This window comes from Vidua chalybeata, chromosome 23 (genome assembly GCF_026979565.1).
Source record: "Vidua chalybeata isolate OUT-0048 chromosome 23, bVidCha1 merged haplotype, whole genome shotgun sequence".
Taxonomy (NCBI): domain Eukaryota; kingdom Metazoa; phylum Chordata; class Aves; order Passeriformes; family Viduidae; genus Vidua; species Vidua chalybeata.
In genome coordinates, this window is record NC_071552.1 from 2,863,578 (window position 1) to 2,887,870 (window position 24,293).

At 54.4% G+C, this 24,293-nt stretch overlaps 1 protein-coding gene across 1 annotated transcript in view; it reads left to right on the forward strand.

The window, feature by feature from the left end:
• The first annotated feature begins 28 nt into the window (after positions 1-28).
• The window catches only part of TECTA (tectorin alpha), a 28,210-nt gene continuing 3,945 nt past the window's right edge, over positions 29-24,293 (forward strand). The window contains exons 1-23 of the mRNA XM_053963551.1: positions 29-1,370; positions 2,661-2,725; positions 4,346-4,479; positions 5,734-6,021; positions 9,460-9,597; positions 10,167-10,332; positions 12,208-12,620; positions 12,888-13,458; positions 13,974-14,566; positions 14,961-15,534; positions 16,225-16,835; positions 17,134-17,695; positions 18,534-18,733; positions 19,845-20,228; positions 20,456-20,742; positions 20,840-21,120; positions 21,244-21,354; positions 21,691-21,893; positions 22,195-22,358; positions 22,472-22,720; positions 23,188-23,350; positions 23,637-23,724; positions 23,837-23,953. Coding sequence (XP_053819526.1) covers positions 2,662-2,725; positions 4,346-4,479; positions 5,734-6,021; positions 9,460-9,597; positions 10,167-10,332; positions 12,208-12,620; positions 12,888-13,458; positions 13,974-14,566; positions 14,961-15,534; positions 16,225-16,835; positions 17,134-17,695; positions 18,534-18,733; positions 19,845-20,228; positions 20,456-20,742; positions 20,840-21,120; positions 21,244-21,354; positions 21,691-21,893; positions 22,195-22,358; positions 22,472-22,720; positions 23,188-23,350; positions 23,637-23,724; positions 23,837-23,953 — 6,361 coding nt within the window. The 5' untranslated portion in view covers positions 29-1,370; position 2,661. The remainder of the gene's footprint in view (positions 1,371-2,660; positions 2,726-4,345; positions 4,480-5,733; positions 6,022-9,459; positions 9,598-10,166; positions 10,333-12,207; positions 12,621-12,887; positions 13,459-13,973; positions 14,567-14,960; positions 15,535-16,224; positions 16,836-17,133; positions 17,696-18,533; positions 18,734-19,844; positions 20,229-20,455; positions 20,743-20,839; positions 21,121-21,243; positions 21,355-21,690; positions 21,894-22,194; positions 22,359-22,471; positions 22,721-23,187; positions 23,351-23,636; positions 23,725-23,836; positions 23,954-24,293) is intronic.

The following is a 24,293-nucleotide window of genomic DNA, read 5'->3' on the forward strand; positions in this document are numbered from 1 at the left end:
ATATCAGTCAGTCCCTGCCCTCCTAAAATAGCTGTTGGCTTAGAAAAAAAGTAAAAATAAATTTAAAAATGAAAGATTCCTGCTAACAAGGCCACGCTTGGAGGATGGAGGGAGAGCAAATTCTGGGATTTGCTGTGGAGGCAGTGAGCTGCCTGGTGCCCTGATGTGCTAGGAGAGACTGCTGAGGTAAGAGACAGCTTTTTGGGGAAAACTTGCTGAACACACTGCCAGGAGCACCCAGGGGAAAAAAGTCAGGGCTTCTTGTTGGGCTGCTGGCATTCCTGTCTCCTCTCTGTTCCTGACAAAGGGCGGGGAGGACAAGAGGAATTAAGACCTCCTAGCAGGGAAAATAGGGAATAAAAGGCCCCCACTCCAAATGTCAGAGGGGAAAATCAGCCAAGCTCAGGCTGTTTTCCCACTGCTGGGGTTGGAGCAGTGCCTGTCTCACCTGAGCCTTGCTGCAGGATGAAAAATCAGCTCTAATGTAGCTCTGCAGATGGATCCTTCACCCCTTGGCTGCTGTTCCAGCTCTCCCTCCCATCCAACATGGATATGAATCAACTCAAAGCAGCAGAAATCTTTTCTGGGGTACAGATTGGACTCAAATGTAGGGCTGTGGCCAGCCCAGGTGCCAGAGCCAGGGAAAATCCCTGTGCAAACTGCAGCTGTATGAGTGAAAATGATAATAATGCTCACAGCAGTCCCCCAGTGAAGCTCCCCACCAGCACCAGAGAGGGTGGAAACGGGAACAGCAAGGAAACCTTCTGTGGGCTGGACTGGATGAGTTTTTCCTTTTCCACCTGTAAAAAAGCAGGACTTGGATGGCAAAGCAACTCCATGGAAACTTCAGGGCAGTGCCTTTGAACGGCGCTTTAAGCCTAGCACTGTTTAATGCTAATCCTGTAACTTTATATAGATGGGCGCTTTTTTTTCCCCCTTTACACAAAGGAGGAAGGGGCTCTGTTCTTCTGAGGGTTGGGTTTTCTGTTCCCTGAGCAGCAGAGCTGCGAGCCCAGCTCTGTCTCTCTGGCATTTCCATCTGAATCCACCTGAAGGGGGTGAGCTTTTGGGGAAGAAAGAGGCTTCTCTCCCTCTCCAGGCCAGAATTTGATCTCCAGATTAGCCTGCTGGTTATCAACAGAGGAACAACAGTTGTGATTGCAACTCAACACTGCTCCAGCCCTGGAAGAGCATTGAGGAAAACGGAGTTTTCAATTGGGAGAGCAAAGGACTGAGCCATCGTTTCAGCCATCAGCAATAATTGGCATGGCAGGACGGGCATGCATTCTCCCTTGACATAGGATTTCACCCTGCTCTACCAAGACTGGTCTAAAATTTCAGACCTGATTGCTCCTCTAGCCTACAAACAGGTTGGTAATTTTTTTTTTTCCATACCTAAAAAATTGTATTTTTGGATGGGATGTGTTCAGTAGCGAGTTCTTTGCTGTCTGTCCTGCTTTGCTCTTATCCCCGCACTGCCACAGTCCCCACTGGTCACTCTCTGCTGGCCTCTGCTAATGAGACTCTGATTTACAATCTACACCAAATTCTGCCACTCTCCTTCCACCTTTCCAACACAGGGAGTGTGCTAAAACTTTTCCTTGGTGGAATGAACTTTTCCCCATGGAGAATGTGCTCGTGTTGATGTGAGCAAAGAACTTTCCTTCCACTGTGTTGTTCCAAACTCTCCGAGTAATGGGAGTGATGTGGGATAAATGATGGGATGTTCCCCCCGTAATCCTGTGCTCTGTGGCATTAGAAGCAGTTGGCTCTGTAGATCCACATTTTCCATAAAAACATAAAACATTTTCCATAAAAATGGATCCATGGGGAGAACACAAAGAGATGCTGGGCTTTCAGGGAGATTTTTAAGGCTGGCAGGGTGGGGAGGCTGCTGTTGACACCCAGGCTGTGCACACAGCTGGTGTGGGAAGCTCCCACATCCCTTCCCAGCACTCTGGGAGAATCCCAGACCTTCCTGGGAGCTCTCCCGGAGCCCTGCCCGTGCGGAACGAGCGCAATCGACGGGCGAAGAAATCAAAGCAGGTGTTTTAGCAATATTTTCTATTGGATTAATAACGAGTAACAAATTGCATTAGGCACAGAAGGAATTAGAGCTGGCACAGGATTTCGCTTTCATTTTGGATCTGCACTCTCTCTGTCTCTCATTGATTCCTGTACAAGGAGCTGCCCAGCTGTGTAAATGTTTGTGCTCCTTCCACGCTCATCCAGCCCCCTGAGTGATGGTTGTGGTGGCAGCCAGGGCACAGGATTAGCTGAAATTGAAGCTCCTGGACCATGAGAGCTCATCACAGCTCTGCTGCCTGGAGCAGAGCTGCTCCTCCTGGGATCACCCAGGAATGGCCATCCCTGCTCTAAGTGGACCAGGAATTGCTCAGAGGAATAAGGAGCACACGGAGACCTGTGGCTGTTCACAGCTCCCAAACATGAAATGAGCTCTTCCAGGTGTTTCTGGGCTTCCTTTGGCACTGATTTGCTGTCATCACCAGGCGTTTCAGGGCAGCCTGGCAGGTGAGGGACCTCACCTGAAGCTCTGAAACATCCACGTGCCAGCAGCAGTCAGGCAGCTTCGGGAACCCCCTCAAGGATGAGTTTTCCTACCAATGTGATGCATGGCTGGGTTTGTCTCCTTCCTGTAGGATGAACAAGAGATCATTTCTGGGAGCCTGGGTGGCCCTTTTGGTGATAACAGCACAGCAGCGAGGTGAGTATCTCTCAGCAGGAAAATATTGCCCAGCTGGGCTGTGCCCAGAGACCCAGAAACACCCCAGAGGGTTTGGGAAACACCCCCAGCTCCTTGGCTGGAGCAAGGACAAGAACCAGAGTGACCTGAGTGTTTCCCAAGGGTAGGGAGGGACTGAGAATCCTGAGGGTTGCTTGTGTTTATAATTTGTATGGCTCTGTGTGCACCTGGAGCATTCCAGAGGAAGCAGGAGTTTGGAAAATTTCTGTGTTAGGGCTGCTGAGCAGGTATGGTAGTGTGGCACTAGCAGAGCTAAAGAAGAATTGAGGAATGTCTGCTGAGCCTCCTGTTTAAAAACGGAATAAAATCCATGTCCTGTCGCTGTGCCTTGGCTGTGATAACTCATCAGGTGTGTAACAGCTGTGAAATTATTTATTTTATTGCCTGGCAGGAGGAATTTTTCTGTGGCCCTTTGGATATGTCTGTGAAAACAGAGCTACGACTTGGGCACCATCAATGCCACCTCCCCTATGTCCAACAGGGCGCTCAGGGCACACCAATGTCTTAGGCAATCAGGATGCCAGTGGGTTAGGCCAGATTTCCCCTTATCTCCCTTTTCCCAGGGAAATTTGGAGCCTGGGAAGGGGCAGTCAGTGACTCCTTCATGCTCAGCATGGAACATCCTCAGAGTTGGGCATCAAGGAGAGCCCCTTGTGTGTCCATGGGAATAAAAAGCAGCCTGGAGACCCCCCAAGAGCTCAGGGTCCTGGAAATGAAAGCGTGTCCTGAATCCAGGTGAACAGAGATGGGATTGTTCCAAGCCCGGGGGGCTCTGTCATCCCAGATTGAATGCCGTGAGGCTTTCCTGCATCAAAGAGGGGAGAAGGGGGAGGCAAACCCAGAAAAATCCCCGTTTGCTCTGTGAGGAGCTGACTGGAGGAGCAGGACATGAAATGACAGCAGAAGCCTGGCTGGGACAAGAAGGGAAGTGTGCCCTGGGGTCTGAAGTGGCTGCTCGTGCCTCAAGCTGATGGATTTTAGGCTGGTAAAAAAAGCAACAGGCCGAAATGTGTCAAAACCATCTTCTGAAGTACTTTTGGGAGAGACAATTATGTTCACTGGCAGTGCCTTTTAGCAGGAAACTGAATTTTGCTGGGAAATGTCGGAGCAGCCGTGACCCCTCAGGCTGTCAGCCGGGCCAGGAGCCGTGGCAGGGGAGGAGCAGGCAGGAGGAAGGTGGGCACTGCCAGGAGCGTGGCTCTGGGGGGTGGAATTGGTGCTGCTTGCTCCCCTGAGCACCTCAGCGTGTGGAACAGCCAGTCCTGCCCATCCTGCAGCAGGGCATGGACCTGCTGTCCTCCTGTGAGGCCAAGACTGAGGGGGTTTGACTTGGCCACAGTCCCAGGGGAGGAAAAACTGCAGCTGTGGGGCAGCTTGTGGTCACTGCTGTGCCCTGACTAACCTGCATGATGCTTTTCCTCCCGAGCCTGTCCTAAAGCCAGTCCCACAGCCAGCAGCTCTGCCCTGGCTTCAGGCACCCTTTGGCTGCTGATGTTGGGGTTTGGTGCTGGTTTTTGTGGCCTCTCTGAAATCTGGACTGTCCTGACCCTGCCCTCAGGACTCTTCTCCCTCTCCTTCCAGCTCACACCATGGCAAGCCTGTATCCATACTGGCAGAACGACACCAAAACCCCCAAAGTTGATGATGGCAGCTCCCCTGAAATCAAGATCTCTGTGCCATTCATCTTTTTTGGAGCCCCGTACAGAAGCATTTATGTAAGTGGAGAAAGCAGACCTTCCCTTCATCCTTTTCCTTGCCATTATTGGCTGCATTTTAAACACGCTCTGCCTGTCATCAGGAATTGGAAGATTTATTAGCAGCTACCTGACAAGTTCTTAGATTTCATGAACTGATAGGTTTTATGATTAAGAAAGTCAAAGGTATATTTAATGGGATAATGTTCATAGGAAAGGAATCTAAAAGGCAATAAATTTTCTTTGTGGGTGATTAAATGGCACAGCAAAGCGAAGGGCTTGACACAAGGGACATTATTCCTGCTCCATGACAAGAAACAAGAACATGCAGGACCTGCAGGGGGGAAAAGGGGAAGCAGATTTGTGGGGGGCCCAGACAAGGACAGGCTGCTGCTGCTCCCAGGTGAAGGCACAGCAAAAGCCTGGCTAAGGGGACACCAGGGCTGGGCTGAGAGGGGTCACCTGAGCTCACCTAAACCTTAGACAGGGCCTAAGTCAGTGTGACTGTGCCACATCCCAGCTTTTGTGGTCTCTGTGGGATCAGAAGAGAGGCAAAGACTCATCCATTGTCCAGGTGGTGTTTGTGCACAGCAGCTCTGGGAAAGCAGAATCCCATTCCAGACCCTGGTGTGGGTGGGGGATTCCAGCATCCAGGGCAGCAGTGACGTTTGTGGTCTGTTCTGTGTAAAAATGTTGTTTCGGGGAGCATCTTCAGCAGACTCTGGGGAGGCTGAGGTGGCACCTCCCTGCTCTTGGGGAGCCCCAGGATCTGTCACAGGGGACAAAGCCAAAGGCAGTTTTTTCCTGTGTCACCATCATCCACATCTCTCCGTGCTGCAGAGCTGCTCTCCAAAAGCTCAGCAATCCCAGGAGCTGTGCCTCAGCAGGTTTGGGTGCCATCCTGCTGTGATGGGTGCCTTCCCTGTAGAACCCTATTTTGAAGAATTTTCAGGATTTTGGGGCTTCCTGCAGGTCTTGGCCACCATGGGTAGGATGAAGCTGAATCATGCTCGGGCTGCTCACCCTCTGTCTGTACATAAACCCAAACCCTCTCTTCCCACATTTCCTGCCAAATTTTCAGGATTTTGGGGCTTCCTGCACCAGGTCTTGGCCACCATGGGTAGGATGAAGCTGAATCATGCTCGGGCTGCTCACCCTCTGTCCGTACATAAACCCAAACCCTCTCTCCCCACATTTCCTGCCAAACCAGCTTCTCTGTGCTGACTTACTCTGCTAAACCACCTCTGCTCAGACACCGTGGGGGTCTCCACACAGGTCAACAACAACGGCGTGATCTCCTTCAACGCCCTGGTCAGCCAGTTCACGCCCGAGGCCTTCCCGCTGACCGACGGCCGCGCCTTCGTGGCGCCCTTCTGGGCCGACGTGCACAACGGCATCCGCGGGGAGATCTTCTACCGGGAGAGCACGGAGCCAGAGCTGCTCCGCAGGGCCTCCAGGGACATCCGCAGGCACTTCAGGGACATGGCCTCCTTCTCTGCCCTCTGGGTCTTCATCGTCACCTGGGAGGAGGTGACGTTCTACGGGGGAAGCAGCACGACGCCCGTAAGTGGCTTCTCGTGGGTGTGTTTTATGTCTTGCTGTAATGCTCAGGGCTTGCTTTTAGGAAAAATGATTATTTCCTTCGTATGCAGCCAACAACAAAGGGGAATTCACAAGCAGCGTTATTAGACAATCCTGCAGTTCACAGATGACAGCTGGAAACAGATAAATGTTTCATTGGTTGAACAGGAAAAAGAGATGAATTGTAATACTAAGTTCAAATGAATTTTCTTTGAAAGGGAGTGTTTCTCTAAACACCCTTTTAAGAGTTTAAACCTATGGAAGATCTTAGGAATGGCTATTAAATTTAAAATTAAGATAAAAACTGGGTTTATTTCTGATCACATCACTTGGCCTGCCACAGTAACATTCTTCCTGCCTGTCCAACTGATTCTAACAAGAAGATGTAGGCTCCTCTGTCCTCAGATGAATCCCAGTATTAAATGCGACACTTTCAGCAAATGTTTCACCCTTTAAGTGCTGTCCATGTAGTCCTCGAAGGGAAGTGTGGATATGTTATGTAGGCATGGCTAGAAATGGTCAATAGCTGTTCTTGCAATGAACAATTGTGCCTGACAGGAAATTCTGATGCCTTTGACACTGGTGCCCATACAGAGCATTCTTTGTCTGCTGTCTCTGTACTAATTTCTTGCTATTTGCCACAATTGGACACAAACTGTAAAATGTCTGGGATCTGTAAAAAATCTTAAATGGACAACACTCTGTAAAGAGGGGAGTATTTTATTTTATGTCTTGTCCCCTCCAAAGAGGGGAATTTTGGGGGTTGATGGAAGTGTTCTTCATCATCTGTGTGTAAAATTGAGTGAGACACTTTGTGTTCCTGCTCCCCAGTTCTCTTCTGGGCAGAGGAGCACCACGGTCCTTTCATTCTCTCCCCTGGGAGCCTGTAGGAACCTCGCTCCCTGCTTTCAGATCTCCAGGGAAAACATCTCCTCCTCAGTGTTTGCAGGATCTAAGCAAGGCTCTGACACCAATTAGGACTTTTTGGCTTGATCATAATGCATTTCTTGCATACAAATTCAGATGTTTCTGATGGCAGCTCCCTGCCTGCATGGGAGATTGGTCACGCTGCTCAGAGTCACACTAATGACTTGGCCACGTCACATGGCCCTAAATGTGTGAGCTGCATCTCACGGGAGGGGGATGGCGGTGGGATGTTTGTCAGGGCACGGACAGCTTTTAAATATCTGGTGAATTTGTGAGCTGTGACTGCAGCTGATGTCGGGAGGTCCGTGCTGGACTGCTGGTAGGGGCTGTGCTGGAGCTTGGGGTGAAGACAGAATCAGAGTGGTTTGGGTTGGAAAAGATCACCTCATTCCACCCCCTGCCATGGGCAGGGACACCTTCCTCTAGACCAGGCTGCTCCAAGCCGTTCTTGAATAGCAAGTGAGGGATCCCAGCTATCGTCTGGGTTGTTCAGGATTAGCCTGTGTGCTGTGAGTGCCAAAACCCAGCTTCTCCTGTCTCGAGGAGCTGGCTCTGATAAACAGTTCAGCTCTTTTCCATTTGTTAAAGAAGCTTGAGATTTGATGCATATTTTTTGCCAGTCCTGGCAGCACTTGCAGAAAAACCCCCACATATATATATATATATATTTATATATATATATTTTCAGACAGCAAGCAATATAGAGATCTGTGTATTGCCTGAAGAATTACATTTGCAACACAATGCAATTTATTTTGCTTTAGAGCAGCCTTCCTGCTCAGCAGCAGCCAGGGCTCGGGGTTGGCACGAGGAATAGCACCATGCAACTTAAGCAGGAGTTTCATTGCAGTGCAGAAAAGCTGCAGAAAATTTGGGAATGTGGCCTCAGGGACGCTGCAGTTGCTGCCTGGAGATGTCACCTGAGCAAATAGGTTCATTTTCTGAGAGATGGACAGAGAGAATGCTCCATGGCCAGGAGCTCCAAAGAGGGGAATTTTGGGGGTTGATGGAGGTGCTCTTCATGAGGAGAGCCAGGTGTAAGATTCACCTCCTGCCACCCTCCCAGAGGCTCCTGAGCATGGAAAAGCTGTTGTGGCACTCTCCAAGTGGCACTGCCTTTATGTGTGACATGTCTGTGACCTCCCAGCATGGCCAAGGGCTTGGCAAAGGTGAGCAAGAGGAAACCAGGAGCAGGAGAAAGAATGCCAGGGAAAGGATGAGGAGTGGACGCGGCTCTGCTTTACTCCCTGCCCTGCCTGCCCTGGTGTGAACTGTGCCATTTGCAGCTGCTGAGAGGCAGCTCTGCTCACGCCTCTCCCTCTCTCTCCTGGCAGCTCCCAGAGCTGCTTCGCCTCCGTGTTCCAGAGTTCTCCTGGCAGGAGCCTCGTTTCCTTGGAAGTGACATCCCCTGTGGCGTGCAGGCAGCCCTGGGCTCCCCTCTGAGGCATCCTCAGAGCCAGTGGGTTTGCTCCAAGGGGATGGAACGTGGTGCCAAGTGACCCCCAGCCCTCCCCTTCCTCCAGCAGCCACCCACTGCTTGCAGTGCTCAGGGCTCCTGGCAGGAAAAGCCCTGATGCTTCCCAGTGGGAAATGGTTGGATCCGTGGGCTTTCCCAATCACCTGGGAATTGTGGCTGTGGCTGTGGCTTCCTCCCCAGTGTGCACTGCCCAGGCAGCCAGGCTCGAAGGGTTGCTCTGCATTAGTTGAAAGAGAGGCAGCCCACACTGGGTGCCCTGCTGAAATCCTGCTTGCTCAGAGGCAGGAGGAGCTGCTCTCATGGCATGATCCCAGGGCAGGGGTGGGAAGGACAGGAAAATGCAGGGAGCTGAGGGAAGTGACTGACTGAGCTGCCAGTGCCGAGCTCTGCTGCTGGATCTGCAGGGATGGAGGGGATATCTCAAGGGAAGGAGCTGCTTCTGTCTTTCTGCACAGCTCTAAAAGGGAAGATGGGCTCTTCCCACCTGGATCCTGGCTGGAATGTGCCTGGAGTTTGTGGGGCTGGAAATGCAGAGTCATTTCAAGTGAAAGGAAGAACAAGAGCAGAGGATTTAGCAGGTAGGGAGGGGATTTGGCAGCCAGCAAAGTGCAGGATATACATGGCTGGCTTGGATGTAATCCACCCTCAGCAGCGTTGTAGGATATGAATGTGGAAGGGAACCGGGAAAGATAATGCAGGAAGAAAGCTAAGACAGGGTAATGGGAGATAACAGATCACAACCACCAAATCCTGCCCGCTGCTCCTTCCCCGTCAGCTTATTCTCATGCTGCCATCTATTGGTGTTCCCTTGGATCAGAGATGGTCTTCACATGCTCCCAGCTGGAGGAAGGAGCAGAATGGGAGCTGCTGGAGCTGTGGCAGCAAGAACAAACGTATTTTGGGTCTCATTCCACTTCTACTCGTCACTGTGAGGCTCACCCGGGCCAGACATCGATGTGGCAGAAGGTCAGGAGAAAAGCAGTGCCACCTGTGAATGTGCCCGTGGTTTTCCACAGGTGAACACGTTCCAGGCTGTCCTGATCACAGATGGGATATCATCCTTTGCCTTGTTTAACTACCACGAAATCAGCTGGACCACGGGCACAGCCAGCGGAGGGGACCCCCTCACTGGGCTCGGCGGGGTGATGGCTCAGGTGAGGCTCTTGTTCCCGAATCCCCATCCCTGATGAGCTCTTGGATGCCTGCCTATGGCTTTTCCAAAACTTCCATGCTTGCTCAGGCCACTGAGTCCCTTAGCATACCCAACTGCTGGGCACGGTGGTTTGAGCACTCCAAAATTTGGTGCTGGCAGCAGTGCCACAGCCGGTCCCTCTGCCTGAGGAGGGGGACATTGCTGCATAAGGAATGCAGGAATCCTGCACCCCCACATTGCTCCCTCACTTTATCTCTCCCTACATTGCTCCCCCACTTTATTTGAACACTCAGTTCACACACCCTTAGATCTATATGTACATACATATGTATCTATACAAACATAAATCTGTGAATACACATCCCTTCTGCTTGTAGTGCCTGTTTAGCTTTTCATTCACATCCAGACTACCTGAAAACAGAAATTTAGACTACCTGAAAATAGAAATCTCCAGAAAGAGCTGTTAAAACTAAAGAAGATGTACTCAGGGGGAACAGAGAAGTGAGGAAATGCAGCATGGCTTTCCCATTGCCAAGATGGATGATGGAATTTGCTCTCTCTCTGGTTTAGGCTGGCTTCAATGGTGGAAATCTCACCAACTTTTTCAGCATCCCAGGCTCCAGAACCCCAGACATTGTCAATATTGAGGAAACAACCAACGTAAATGTCCCGGGGCGTTGGGCTTTCAAAATAGATGGCAGAGAAATAGACCCGGCCAACGGCTGCAGCCTGAGAGGTAAGGGAGAAATGGCATTGCTTGTCCCCAAATTTTGGGGTGCAGTGTAGCAAAAGGTGATGCTGTTGGGGTGCTACACGATCTCTGCTTTTGCCAGGGCGTCCCCATGAGCTGCAGCTGCAGGGCCAGAAGCACAAGAGAGGGTTCAGTCCTTGCACATCTCCGAGTTCCTGCGATAATTGGTGACAACAGGAAAGACCCGGGGACAGCAATTTCCTCCTGCCCATAAATTAGGGAAGCTGATCTTGTGGTGCCATTTCCCTTGTTAGTGCAGGAGGAACAGCAGGTTTTGCAGGCAGGACAAATGGCTTGTGTCTGCAGCAGTTACAGAGTCTGTGCCTGTCACTGACAGCACGGGGCCATAAAGGGATTCATCGATGCACACACGGGCTGCACGGGGGCTCTGCTGCTGAAAGATTATTGCATTTCCATTTGACAAATAAAACTGTCAGGAGCATCCACTGTGCTCCAGGAGTCTTTCCAGCAAGAGGGGATTGTCATTTGCTGACAGACACGGGAGACATGTGGCTTCTTTATGTCCTAGTTTAGGACCTCTCAAGGTCCATGAGATTCCAAGGCTCTTGCAGCTCCAGCAGAGTTTTGGGTCCAGCTGCTCCAGCATTTTCCAGCTGCTGACCCCAGGAAGAAAAGCTGAACTTTGCAGAGAAGCTGGAAAGCAGTCTCAGCTCTTCAGGTGACAAGAGGAGTGCGAGTAGATCCCGCCACTGGATTTAAATTTCACGGTGAATGGCTGATTGCCCTCCACGACAGGAGATGCAGCACGATGTGTTGGATCCAAATGACATCCCTTTCCCAAACTCCCCACACCAGGATGGTTGGAGCGTGGGCCTTGCCGAGAGGAGACATTTGTTGCGGGGAAGCAGAAAATAGGGTTGTTGGTTTTTTTTTTGTTTGTTTGTTTTTTGTTTGGTTTTTTTTTTTGTTTTTTTGGTTTTTTTGTTGTTTTTTTTTTTTTTTTTTTTTTTGTTTTGTTTTGTTTTTGTTTTTTTTTTTTTTTTAGAAGGCAGGGAAGAGAACAAAAAGTTTAGGAGAGGTAAACTCAGGCAGCGCATGGCAGAAGCCACGCGCCGGAGGAGTGTGAAAAATGGCCAGATGGAGGGGAGAGAAACTCTCACGGGGACTTGCCACCCTTGTTCTCCAGCCTTCTTCCTGCCTCTCCTGTCTCTCACCAGCCAAACCCGCTCCCTCTCTGGTGCTGTCTGGGGCTGTGAGATCACTCAGCACCCTGCTGGGGCTCGTGTGTGGGGTGGAAGTTGCTTATCAACAGCTCTTTGGTGTAGTAACTACTACGAGCTCTTCCTGAATGGGAGTAAATTGCTCCTGGGGCAGCTGATGACAGAGTGACTTTTTGACCAGCAGAGTTATGTGAACGGGGGAACTGTGGAAGTGCCAGCAAAGCTGGAGGATGGTGCAAGTGCAGCAAAAGGGCTGGAAGCTGCCTCCAAATGGGGCTTTTCCTTTGGGAAAACAGCACAAATGCCTCCCGTGCCCTGAAATACTGAAGAAGAACCAGAGTGGTGGGTGTCCGAAATGCGTGGAATAACCTTCAAGTTTTCCAGCCTGCGTGTTGCAGCACTGACCCTGGATTTGTGACAGCACTCGCAGTGTTCCAGGGACTCGTGGCGTGGGCAGGACTCAAAGAGGATGCACCACACATTAGAAATGAAACTTGGGGCTTGCTGAGCGGCTGTTGCTGGGAGTTTGCACAAAGAAAGCAGCTGAGAAGCCCAGCAGCAGGACACGGTGGTGGTGGTCTCCATCACAGGACCAGCAGACCCCCCGAGGGCGCGCTCAGAGCGTGTTTCTGTTTCAAGAAGTGATGTAGCATGGGTTTTTCCCTTTCTGTCTTTCTAGGACAGTTTCTCCGTCAAGGGGAGATCTTTTGGGACAATGCCAACTGCACCACCAAGTGCCGCTGCCTGGACTTCAACAATGAGATCCTCTGCCAGGACATGGCTTGTGGCCCCTTCGAGGCGTGTGAGACGAAGACCAAATTCTTCCAGTGCGTGCCGGTGGAGAGCAGCACCTGCGTGGTGTTCGGAGATCCACATTACCACACCTTCGACGGCTTCCTCTTTCACTTCCAGGGTTCCTGCTCCTACCTCCTCGCCAGGCAGTGCTGGCCAGGCTCCCAGCTGCCCTACTTCAACGTGGAGGCCAAGAATGAGAACCGAGGCGGCTCCTCCGTCTCCTGGCTGAGGGATATTTATGTGGAGGTCTACTCACACAAGATTGTTCTCCCCAGGGGCGGCTTTGGGAAGGCAAAGGTAAGAGTTCTGCTGGAAGGGGAGAACTTGCCAGGTCAGCTCCTCTGAGGTGGCAGCAGCGTGGAGAGTGTGGGATGGCACTTCTGGGCCTTGTGTGTCCTGGGGAATGGGCACGGGTGACACAAAGTGCCTGCAGCTTACCAATAGCTGTCCTTCTGCGCATGTCCCTCCCCCAAGACCCCACAACAGGGCTGTCCTGTCTGCGTCCCAGCACGAGGGCTCTGCTGTTCCACGCGCTGGCTCAGCCGTCGGGTGTTGTCCCCGCAGGTGGATGACCTGGTGGTGTCCCTGCCCATCTCCTTGGAACTGGGTGCAATCAAGGTCTACCAAAGCGGGCTGTCCACTGCCCTGGAGACTGACTTTGGCCTGCTGGTGACCTATGATGGACAGCACTATGCCTCCGTGTCCGTGCCGGGCTCGTACATCAACGCCACGTGCGGGCTGTGCGGCAATTACAACAAAGACCCCGAGGACGACGTCCTGCGCTCGGACGGGCGGGTGGCCACGTCCGTGCCGGACCTGGGCGAGAGCTGGCAGGTGCCACATCCCGAGCGCAGGTGCTCCACGGGCTGCCTGGAGAACTGCAGCCTCTGCGACGCCGCCACCGAGGCTCTGTATTTCACCCCCGAGTACTGCGGCTTCATCAACAAGAGCGGGGGGCCCCTCTGGGAGTGTGGCTCTGTCGTGGATCCCACCGCCTTCATCCACAGCTGTGTCTACGACCTCTGCAGCGCCAAGGACAATGGCACCGGGCTGTGCCAGGCCATCCAGGCGTATGCCACCGTGTGCCAGGCACTGGGCATCGCGGTGGGAGAGTGGAGGAGCCAGACGGGATGCGGTGAGTGTTTGGGAGGAGGGGAGCAATGCCAGGGGTTTGCCTGTGTGCCCAGGAGTGCGTGACAGGAGGGGGAGGAAATCCAAGGGAGGGGATTGGCTGGAGTGGAGGGAGTTGGGAGAGAACTGATGGGTCCCTCCTCTCCATGGCATCACACCCTTGCTCCGGCAAAAGCGTGGCACAAGTCAGGCATGAGGTGGGAGCTCCACGTTGCTCTGGAGGTCATCAGCTGCCATGAGGAGAGCTGGAGGTTGGACTGGAATGGGGACTGGTTGGTCAGTCCACCATCCTTGTGGCCTTAAATAGCTGTGGACGACTCAGTGGTTCTTGGGGCTATTTTGGAGAAGCCCAGGACTGGCCAGGGAGGCCTGTGAGGGAAATGGAGGGGCCAATCCTACCACTGAGGGGTTCATGGGTCACACTGTGTTGTCTCTGCTGTGGTCAGTGAGAGGGTGGCAGCTGACCCTGAACCGTGCTGTAACGTGGCCCTTCTGTTTGTCACCCCTCTGCGCCCACAGCGGCGGCCGTGCAGTGCCCGGAGCTCAGCCAGTACTCGGTGTGTGCCAGCAGCTGCCCTGCCACCTGCTCAGACCTCACGGCCCCACTGGCCTGCACCTCCCCCTGCACCGAGGGCTGCGAGTGCCCCGAGGGCCACGTCCTCAGCGCCGACCGCTGCGTCCCCGTGCAGGGCTGCGGCTGCGACGTGAACGGCCGCTACTACACCGTCGGGGAGTCCTTCTGGGCGTCACCAGACTGCACCGTGCAGTGCCACTGCGAGGCTGGCGGGGAGGCCAGGTGCTTCAACACCACCTGCCCCGAGGGAGAGATCTGCACCATCGAGAACGGCTACCGGGGGTGCTACCCAAAGCGGGAGACCGTGTGTTTGGTGGGGCAGGACCAGGTGCTGCAGACCTTTGATGGCATCACCTTCCCCTACCCGCTGGAACAGTCCTACACGCTGCTCAAGACCTGCCCAGAGAGGTCAGACTTCATTGAGGTGGACATCAACCAGAAGAAGGTCGGCTCCGCTCCCAACGGGCCGCGTGTCGTGCGGGTCCAGGCAGCCGGCCAAGAGGTGAAGATTGGAGGCACCAGGCTGTCAGACATTAAGGTAAAGGTGCTGCCCAGGGACAGGTGGGAGGTGGTGGCTTGTGGTGTGATGCAGTGGAGACTATGGGTCTGTGGCTGTGGACACCACAGAGACACTTGAACCATCATGTGGAGGCCCTTTGGGTGCCTGTGAAGTTGTTGCCACAGCACTGCTCCTTCTGTTTGCTGAGGAAGATTTCCTGCCTCCTCCTTCTCCTGCAACTTGCTTTTCCCTGGAAGAAAAATTGCTTTTTGTGGGGCAAACCCAAAAGGTACAGCTGTATGCCCTGCCCTCACTCGGAGGAGACTGTGGACCTTGGAGGGAGGGCCTGGGTCAGGAAGTGTTTAATGCGCACAGTGTGGTTGGGCTAAGCCACGTCACCCTCCCTGAAGCCTCTCCACCTTGTTCCTTGTAGGTGAATGGTTATGATGTGGAGCTGCCCTATTTCCACCCCTCTGGGCGCCTGGAAATCTACCGGACTGGCAACAGCACCGTGATGGAGTCCGAGGGGCTCCTGGCCATCAGCTACTACGACTCCGGCCTCCTGGAGATCCGCCTCTCCACCTCCTACTTCAACTGCACCGGGGGCCTCTGCGGCCTCTTCAACGACAACGCCACCGACGAGTTCTGCCTGCCCAAGGGCAAGTTCACAGACAACCTGGAGCTCTTCCTGGAGAGCTGGACCACCTTCGACGAGATCTGCAACGGCGAGTGCGGGGACCTGCTCATGGCTTGCAACAACGACTCGGAGCTGCTCAAGTCCTACAGGAGCCGCTCCAGCTGCGGCATCATCAACGACCCCACCAACAGCTCCTTCCTGGAGTGCCACAGCGTGGTCAACGTCTCGGCCTACTACAGGACGTGCCTCTTCCGCCTGTGCCAGAGCGGGGGCAACGTGTCGGAGCTGTGTGACTCAGTGGCCCGCTACGCCAGCGCCTGCAAGAACGCCGACGTGGACATCGGCCAGTGGAGGAGCCACAGCTTCTGCCGTGAGTCCACCAAAGCTCTTCATCACCCAGGATGGGGAGAAGGGAGTTTGGAGCCAACGAAACCCGGGCAGAGTCTTTTTGGTGGGGATCTGTGGGCGTGCAGAGGCGGAACAGCTTTTCGTGTGGGATGCTGGAATCACAGGCAGTGCTTTCTGGTGCCAGCACAGAGAGATTTCCCAGGGAAGCGCTTTCAGGGTGGCATTTCAGGAGGCAGCAGAAGTTTTATGGGGCACTGTAGGAGCATTCCAGAGCCACAGATGGTGTCTGGCGGTGCCGTACGCCACCACCAGAGGATAATTTGAATAACGCTGGTTTTTAGCTGTCGCTGTAAACTTGCTGTGGATGGGAGAACATTCATAATTCAGAAGCAAATGTGAAAAATCCCGATTGTGGAAGTAGATGGTGGGGAGGCTGTGCCTGTCTCTGCCTCAGAGGTTTCAGGGAGGTGTTTGTTTGGGAAATAACAGGAGGAGGTGATGTTTGGCACATGGCAGGACAGGGCTGAGATGTGAGGGAGGTGATGGCTGAGGGGAGAAGGGGTTGCAAAGGGGATGGGATGAGCCAGTGGCCACCAGATGCTGGGACTGTTTCCCCTTTTCCCCTGAATCCATCACCACCTGCTTTTTGCCTGTTCCTCACCCTGTGCTGTCGGAGCTGGGGGCTCAGGCTCTGTGTTTGCCAACCCTGCAGCTCTCTCCTGCCCGGAGAACAGCCACTTTGAGGAGTGCATGAGCTGCGTGGAGACCTGCGAGAGCCTGGCCTCGGGCCCCGTGTGCCGGGACACCTGCTCGGAGGGCTGCCAGTGCGACGAGGGCTTCGCCCTGCGCGGCACCCGCTGCATCCCCCGCCGCGAGTGTGGCTGCAACTTCGAGGGCCGGCAGCTGGCCACCAACCAGACCTTCTGGATGGACATCTCCTGCCACTTCCTGTGCTACTGCAACGGCTCGGACAACAGCGTGTACTGCGAGAATGTGTCCTGCAAGGACGACGAGTATTGCCTGGAGGAGAACGGCCTCTACTACTGCCACGTCCGCACCGATGCCTCCTGCATCATCTCGGGCTATGGGCACTACCTGACTTTTGATGGCTACTCCTTCGACTTCCAGAGCAGCTGTGAGCTGGTGCTGTGCACCACCATCTCCCGGCCCAGGGTGGAGCGCTCGGACACGTTCCCGGCGTTCACTGTCACGGCCAAGAACGAGGACCGGGACACCTCTCTGGCCCTGTGGGTGAAGCAGGTGGAAGTGGAGGTCTTTAATTACAAGATTGTCATTCACCGAGCCTACAAATACACTGTGCTGGTGAGTGCAGGGCCATGAGGGCTGTGATTATTTCTGCAGGTGTGAGTCCCAGACTGTGCAGCAAAACCCTGGACAGGAGGCCTTATGACTTGCAAGGTTTTCTGCAGGTCACGTCATGCTTGGGCTCATCCTAGGGTGCTGCCAGGCACATCTTTAGGAGAGGATTTCTGTTTTGGCTGCGGAGGCGAGGTCAGCAGGGACCTTTCTCTGAGAATGCCAAGCCAGTCTCATTTGTGTCCTTCTGTGGAGGCTCCCACCACCATTCTCCCTCACAGTGTGCCTTGTTTCCTCCCTGCAGATCAACGACGAGCGTCTCTACCTGCCCCTGAAGCTGGGCCAGGGCAAAGTGAACATCTTCGCCTTCGGTTTCCACATCGTGGTGGAGACCGACTTCGGGCTGAAGGTGGTGTACGACTGGAAGACCTTCCTGTCTGTCACCATCCCACGGGGCTTCCAGAACCTCACCTACGGCCTCTGCGGCCGCTACAACGGCAACCCCGAGGACGACCTGGTGGCCGCAGGGGGCACGCCGGCCACCAGCATCAGTGACTTTGTGCAGAGCTGGGCCAAGCGGGACGCGTTCTGCCGCGTGGGCTGCGGCGACCGCTGCCCTGCCTGCGGCAAGGTGGAAGGATTCTGGAAGCCCCAGCAGCTCTGCAGCCTCATCCCCAGCCAAAGTGGTGTCTTTGCCAAGTGCCACAGCAAGATCAATCCAGGTTTCTTCTACAAGAACTGCCTCTTTGATACCTGTGTGGATGGGGGGGCCATGCAGACAGCCTGCAGCTGGCTGCAGAACTATGCCAGCACGTGCCAGACTCAGGGCATTGCCATCACTGGCTGGAGGAACTTCACCTCGTGCTGTAAGTGCCACCCTGCCTCCAGTCCTTCTTTTCCTGGGGTGCCAGGGAGGGGGAGGCCAATGGCCTGGCAGCCAATCCCTCCCACGCTTGCTGGGTGAAGTGGGTGAAGTCTGGGACACCAAATTTGGGACACCAAATTCTCCTGGAGTTGTCACAAGCTGCATGTGGTACAGCAGGAGCAGGAATGGAAAAGGGGAAGTCTCAAGGTCAGAAGGTACAGGGATGGAAAAGGGTAAGCCTCAGGTTCAGAAGGTACATGGATGGAAAGGAGAAGCCTCAAGCTCAGAAGGTATAGGGATGGAAAATGGAAAGTCCCAAGTTCAGAAGGGACAGGGATGGAAAATGGAAAGCCCCAAGCTCAGAAGGGACAGGGTTGGAAAATGGAAAGCCCCAAGCTGAGAAGGTATAGGGACGGAAAATTGAAAGCCCCAAGCTCAGAAGGCATCAGCCATCCCCCACTGTTAACCAGGGATTGTGTCAGTCAGCCTCAATGCCAGCAGTGTGTGTTTGCTCTAATGAAGCTGCAGCCCCTTGTCAATAAGATGACGATGTGCTGTTCAATCAGCCTCCTGAGGACGGGCACCGCATGCATCCCTGGCAGCCAATCTGTCTGGCAAATCAGATGGGAAGTAATTGTCCTTGCTAACGAGACTGAAAATTAAATTTGTGTCGTTTTTCCCTTCTAACAAGCAAGCTCATGGCTCAGGGGCCCCGCTCCCACAGGGTGGTGAGGCCACAGACCGGCACCATGCATGACAGGTCTGAATCAGTCCCTGGTGGGGAGCCAGGTTGGTGGTGTCCATGGAGCTAATCTGTGTCTGTTTTGTCCCCTGCTCAGCTGTCAGCTGTCCCCCCAACAGCCACTACGAGAGCTGCGTGTCCCTGTGCCAGCCCCGATGTGCTGCCATCCGGCTGAAGAGCGACTGCAGCCACTACTGCGTGGAGGGCTGCCAGTGTGACCCTGGCTATGTCCTCAACGGCAAGAGCTGCATCCTGCCCCACAACTGTGGCTGCTACTCTGACGGCAAATACTACGAGGTACGCAGCTCTTGGGGTCTGCTCCCTCCCTCTGGATGATATTTCTGGGCAGAGTTTTAGTGGGGATGACAGTCAGGCTGGGCTGGTAGCAGGGCTAGAGAGTTGAGGGATGTCCTTCCATGGTGTGCTGCATTGGAAGCCTTTCTATCCAAAAATCTGACGCCGTTGAGCAGGACGGGAACAGAGAACTCCACATCAGAAGGCAAAGAAAATTAACGCTCTTTATTTCAAATGTACTGCTGTATATATATAGAAAACATCAAGAAGACTAATTTCATTGGTCTTAGAGTAAAAACATCCCCACCATTGGTGTGCAGTGAATGACGCACAGTAGCAGAACCTGTCTGTAAACAATGTGAATAACAAGGTAGATTAGAGAATTATTTACATTCTTTTCCAACTGCTTCCCAGGCTCTCGCCTGGTTAGAAAACCTTTCTCTTTCTCTCTGACTGACCTGAGAATACCCACAAAAATCCATCATGCAGTTGTTGGGTGAAGGTGACCTGGGTGTCAAGCACAGGAGGGAGCTGGTGGAGGTGCAATGGAGAGAAGGTGGTGACTGGGAAGACTCTTTGATGAGTGCCAAAGTCCAGTATTGTATGATCACATTGTGCTAGGTATTCACACATCGTAGATTTAGTGTTTCACATGAAATTTGCTTTTTTGTAGCTACTGATGTCACTGAGGAGTTTGAAGCAGCAGAGTCCTGTGCTGATAGCATTGGTCATATCACAGTGGCTTGTATTTTATGTCAGTGAGACTGTTCTGTGTCAGGTGCCTTTGCTGCATGAGGAGCCAGTTTTGGGGTACTGTCATATGGGCTTCCTTGCAGATGGGTTGGGCTGGCAGAATGCAAAAAAGAGCCAAGGAGGTGTTAAGCATTGTGGCTTTGTGTGTGCACAAGAGGTGAGGGAGGTTGTGGTGGCAGTGCAAATTTGAGTGTGGCTAGCAGAGATGTTGCAAGGTAGGTGCAAGCTGCCAGCGTGTTCTTTGCACCCTTTCCTCTGCCCTTGTTTCCTGCTCATGCTTGTTGTGTGACAGAGGGGTGCAAACCTTGTCCCAGACATCCTCTGGGCTGACGGGGCAGCCGGTGATGGGTCCATCTTTCAGCCCAAGCAGCTCTTCTGGAGTGGGGACTGCACCCGGCGGTGCCGCTGCTTCCGGCGCAACCTGATCCAGTGCGACCCCCGGCACTGCAAGTCGGACGAGGAGTGCGCGCTGCGCAACGGCGTCCGCGGCTGCTTCAGCACCCGCAGCTCCTTCTGCCTGGCGGCCGGCGGCGGCGTCTTCCGCACCTTTGACGGCGCCTTCCTCCGCTTCCCCGCCAACTGCGCCTTCGTCCTCTCCACCATCTGCCAGAAGCTGCCTGACTTCTCCTTCCAGCTCATCATCAACTTCGACAAGTGGTCCTCGCCCAACCTCACCATCATCTCCCCCGTGTACTTCTACATCAACGAGGAGCAGATCCTCATCAGTGACAGGAACACTGTCAAGGTGAGGTCTCGTCAGGGGTGTCCAGCCCCTCCAGAATGGGGCTGGGAGGGGATGGTAGGTGGCAGTCCAGGCTGCACAATGGTCTCCACAAGGCCCCAGACTACTGTCAATGTTTTCACAGCTGGGATAGTGGGAAGCAGCCGAATCTTTTATGAGAGGCTCACGCCCACATCTGTAGGCAGAGGATATGGGAGGGACATCAGCTTTGTGTCCTTCTCTTGTGCTAGGTGAACGGAAGCCTCGTGAGCATCCCCTTCGTCACGGGGCTGTCCACCAAGATCTTCAGCCAGGAGGGCTTCCTGGTCATTGACTCCAGCCCCGACATCCAGATCCGCTACAACGGCTTCAATGTCATCAAAATCACCATCGGGGAGCGGCTGCAGAACAAGGTGTGCGGCCTCTGCGGCAACTTCAACGGCGACCGCACCGACGACTACGCCACGCTGCGGGGCAAGCCGGCCGTCAGCAGCGTGGTGCTGGCACAGAGCTGGAAAACCAACGGCATGCAGAAGAGGTGAGTGGACAGCCAGCCCTTTCCCACCAGGTGGGAGCGGGAATGGGAGCAGGGCTGGCCATGAAAGGAGCCCCCACGACGTGTCCGGTGCCCACAGCTGCAACGAGCTGCAGTACTCGCAGTACGCCGCCTCCTGCGACAACGTGCAGATCCAGGAGCTGCAGAGTGACAGCTACTGCCTGAAGCTGACCGACATGAAAGGCTTCTTCCAGCCCTGCTACGGTCTCCTGGACCCACTGCCTTTTTACGAGTCCTGCTTTTTGGATGGCTGCTACAACCACAAGAAGGTCCAGCTGTGCGGCTCGCTGGCTGCCTACGGAGAGGCCTGCAGGACCTTCGGCATCCTGGGCACCGAGTGGATCGAGAAGGAGAATTGCTGTAAGAGAACTGGGGCTGTTCAGGTCAAGGGGAGCCATGTCCCCCTGGGGAGAGGGGCTAGAGGTGGCTGCCCCACAGACTGAGGGTAAAGGTTGTGTTTGTGCTGTGTCTTGTGCTGTTTAGCAGGAGTGGTGGAAGATCCCTGCGTGGGCGCCGACTGCCCCAACCGCACCTGCGAGCTGGACAACGGCGGGGAGCTGTGCGGCTGCATCGAGCCCCCGCCCTATGGGAACAGTGAGTCCTCTGCTCCTGGCTGTGGGGTCAGTGCCGAGCTCCACCTTGGGCCGTTATGCCGCAGGGGCTTTGGGAAGGGACGTGCCGAGGGCTGTGACCTCTGCCAAGATGGGTTTCCCTGACCATGCACAGTTCAGGTGGGGAGCAGAGAGCAGGGAACAGCTTTTCTGGGGTGCACATTATGGGCATCTCTGGTTTGGGAGCACTTTGGAGCAGCAGGAGTGTAGGATGGGCAGAGCACACCACAGGAGATGATCCCAGCCCATTTCTGGTGGTGGAAAGAAGTGCCAAGGGGTCATTTGTGGTGATCTGAAGTTGTGCCATCTTCTCCTCCAGCCACCCACGACATCATTGATGCGGAGGTGACCTGCAAGGCCGCCCAAATGGAGGTGTCCATTTCAAAGTGCAAGCTGTTCCAGCTGGGCTTTGAGCGTGAGGGCGTGCGGGTCAACGACCGCCACTGCCCTGGCATCGAAGGGGAAGACTTCATCTCCTTCCAGATCAACAACACCAAAGGCAACTGTGGCAACTTGGTGCAGGTGAGCTGGGACATGGGGCACACAGGGCTGGGAGTGTGGGACAGTCCACTGCAACTCCAGGGTTGGGGCAGGTCAGTGCAAGTGATGCTTGGGAGGTGCTTTAATGGGCTGGGGGTCAAGGAGAACACAGGAAGGTTTTGTAGAGTAAGGATGCAACTCCAAGCCCCAGCATTCCATGCCCTTTCTGGCCAGAGGTGGAGGGGCAGCAGGTCCCTTGTCACCCAGCTCATTTAGAGGTGCTCATTAGGAGCAGGGAAGAGGGGACAGCTGGAATTAAGCAGTGCCCTGTGTCCCTCTGCAGTCCAACAGCACTCACATAGTGTACAAGAACACGGTGTGGATCGAGAGTGCCAACAACACGGGCAACATCATCACCCGGGACAGGACCATCAATGTGGAGTTTTCCTGTGCCTATGAGCTGGACATCAAGATCTCCCTGGATTCAGTCGTGCGGCCGATGCTCAGGTAGGAGCAGGGCCCGTTACACAGACGGGTGAGGCAGTGCTGGTTCTGAAGCAAGGCAACAATTTGGCAACAACCTTTCCATCAACTGAGCCAGTGTTTTTTATCATCGTTAGTGTGATTAACCTGACGGTGCCGACACAGGAAGGGAGCTTCACCACCAAGATGGCCCTGTACAAGAACTCGTCCTACAAGCACCCGTACCGGCAGGGCGAGGTGGTGCTCACCACCCGGGACGTGCTCTACGTGGGGGTCTTTGTGGTGGGGGCCGACTCCAACCACTTGATCCTGATGCTGAACAAGTGCTACGCCACCCCCTCACGGGACAGCAACGACAAACTGCGCTACTTCATCATCGAGGGAGGGTGAGCTACCACGAGCCCCGCTGGTTTTCATGATGTCTGTTGGTGCTGGAAGGGTGGTGGCATCAGCTGGGACAAGGACATTTAGGCCAGTGGGATGGTTGATCAAAATCTGGAAAGGGTGAGGAGCAGTGTTGTTAGAGCAGGAGTTAATTCGCTTGGTGTGGACACAGCCAGAAGCCCTGTGTGTGACAGAGTACCAGGCGCAGAGAGAAGCATTTTCCTTCTGTCAGTGATGCTGTGGACAATACCTAACTGCAGGAGACAGGGGGATATGGATCATGCACAGGCATTTTGGGAAGTTGGAAATGCCAGAGAGAGGTGGCAGAGGGAGGGAATGACACCCTTGTCCAGACAAGCCATGGCAGGGTCTAAGCACCCCACTGTGGGACCTGGGGTGAGGGGCTTTATGGAGACAGGGAGGGTCCCAGTCACAGGAGGGTGGTGCTGAGCATCAGTGCTTTGCACAGGTGCCAAAACATGAAGGACAACACCATTGGCATAGAGGAGAACGGGGTGTCCCTGACGTGTCGCTTCCACGTCACCGTCTTCAAGTTCATCGGGGACTACGACGAGGTTCACCTGCACTGCGCCGTCTCCCTCTGCGACTCCGAGAAATACTCCTGCAAAATCGTGAGTGGGGCAAGTGCAGAGGGAGGGGATGCTTGATTTGAAGGGCTCTTCCAGAGTGCACTGAGCCCTGATGATGTGGTGTCAGACAGGTGACCAGAGATGTAGGGGTGAGATGGGAGGGTTGTGTGTCCCTCTAGGCATAAGGAGGAGATGCTCTGTCTCGGCAGGTCACCTTGGGACCTGTGCTCTCTGAGCCTGCTTGCAGGGAGCTGGGACAGGTGGAGGGGCACAGAGGAGGCCTGGGCAGAGGCTGAGGGTGACAGAGGAGGTGTTTATCCCCAAACAGAACTGCCCTCAGCACACGAGGATGGCCAGCGCCTTCACCGAGGAGTCCAAGGAGCAGATCCTCTCAGTGGGACCTATCCGGAGGAAGCGTGAGTGTGGGACCCTAGGGAAGGTGGGGGGATTTGTCTGCCATCCTGGGCAGCCAAGGACCAGGGCTGTGGGAGCACGGCTCAGGTGCCCCCCTTTGCTGTTTGTGCCCAGGATCAGACTGGTGCGAGGACAACGGAGGCTGTGAGCAGATCTGCACGAGCCAGGCGGACGGGCCTTTGTGCAGCTGTGTGACAGGGACACTGCAAGGGGACGGCAAGAGCTGCAGGGGCAAGTATCGGGGTCGGGGTGGGCACAGCAGGGGGCTGACACCCCCAAACCGAGGGGCTGTGGGGTGAGCAGCATGGGGAAGGTGGCTGGGACGTGTGGTGTGTCGCAGACAGAAGGGGTGTGGAGGGCAGGGAGCCAGATGTGCCCTGTCCCTGTCACCTGAGCGCTGTGAGGGCACTGCTGGCAGGTTCTGAAGAGCTGCCAGGCAGCTGCACGGGAGGTGATGGTACCTGCGTGGTACAGGGCAGGGTAGAGTAAATGCAGTGGGCGTGGGAGCCCAGCAATGAGGTCGGGCGTTTGGGTGGGCACCAGCCTGGCACGGTTTGAGGGGCATCTGGGA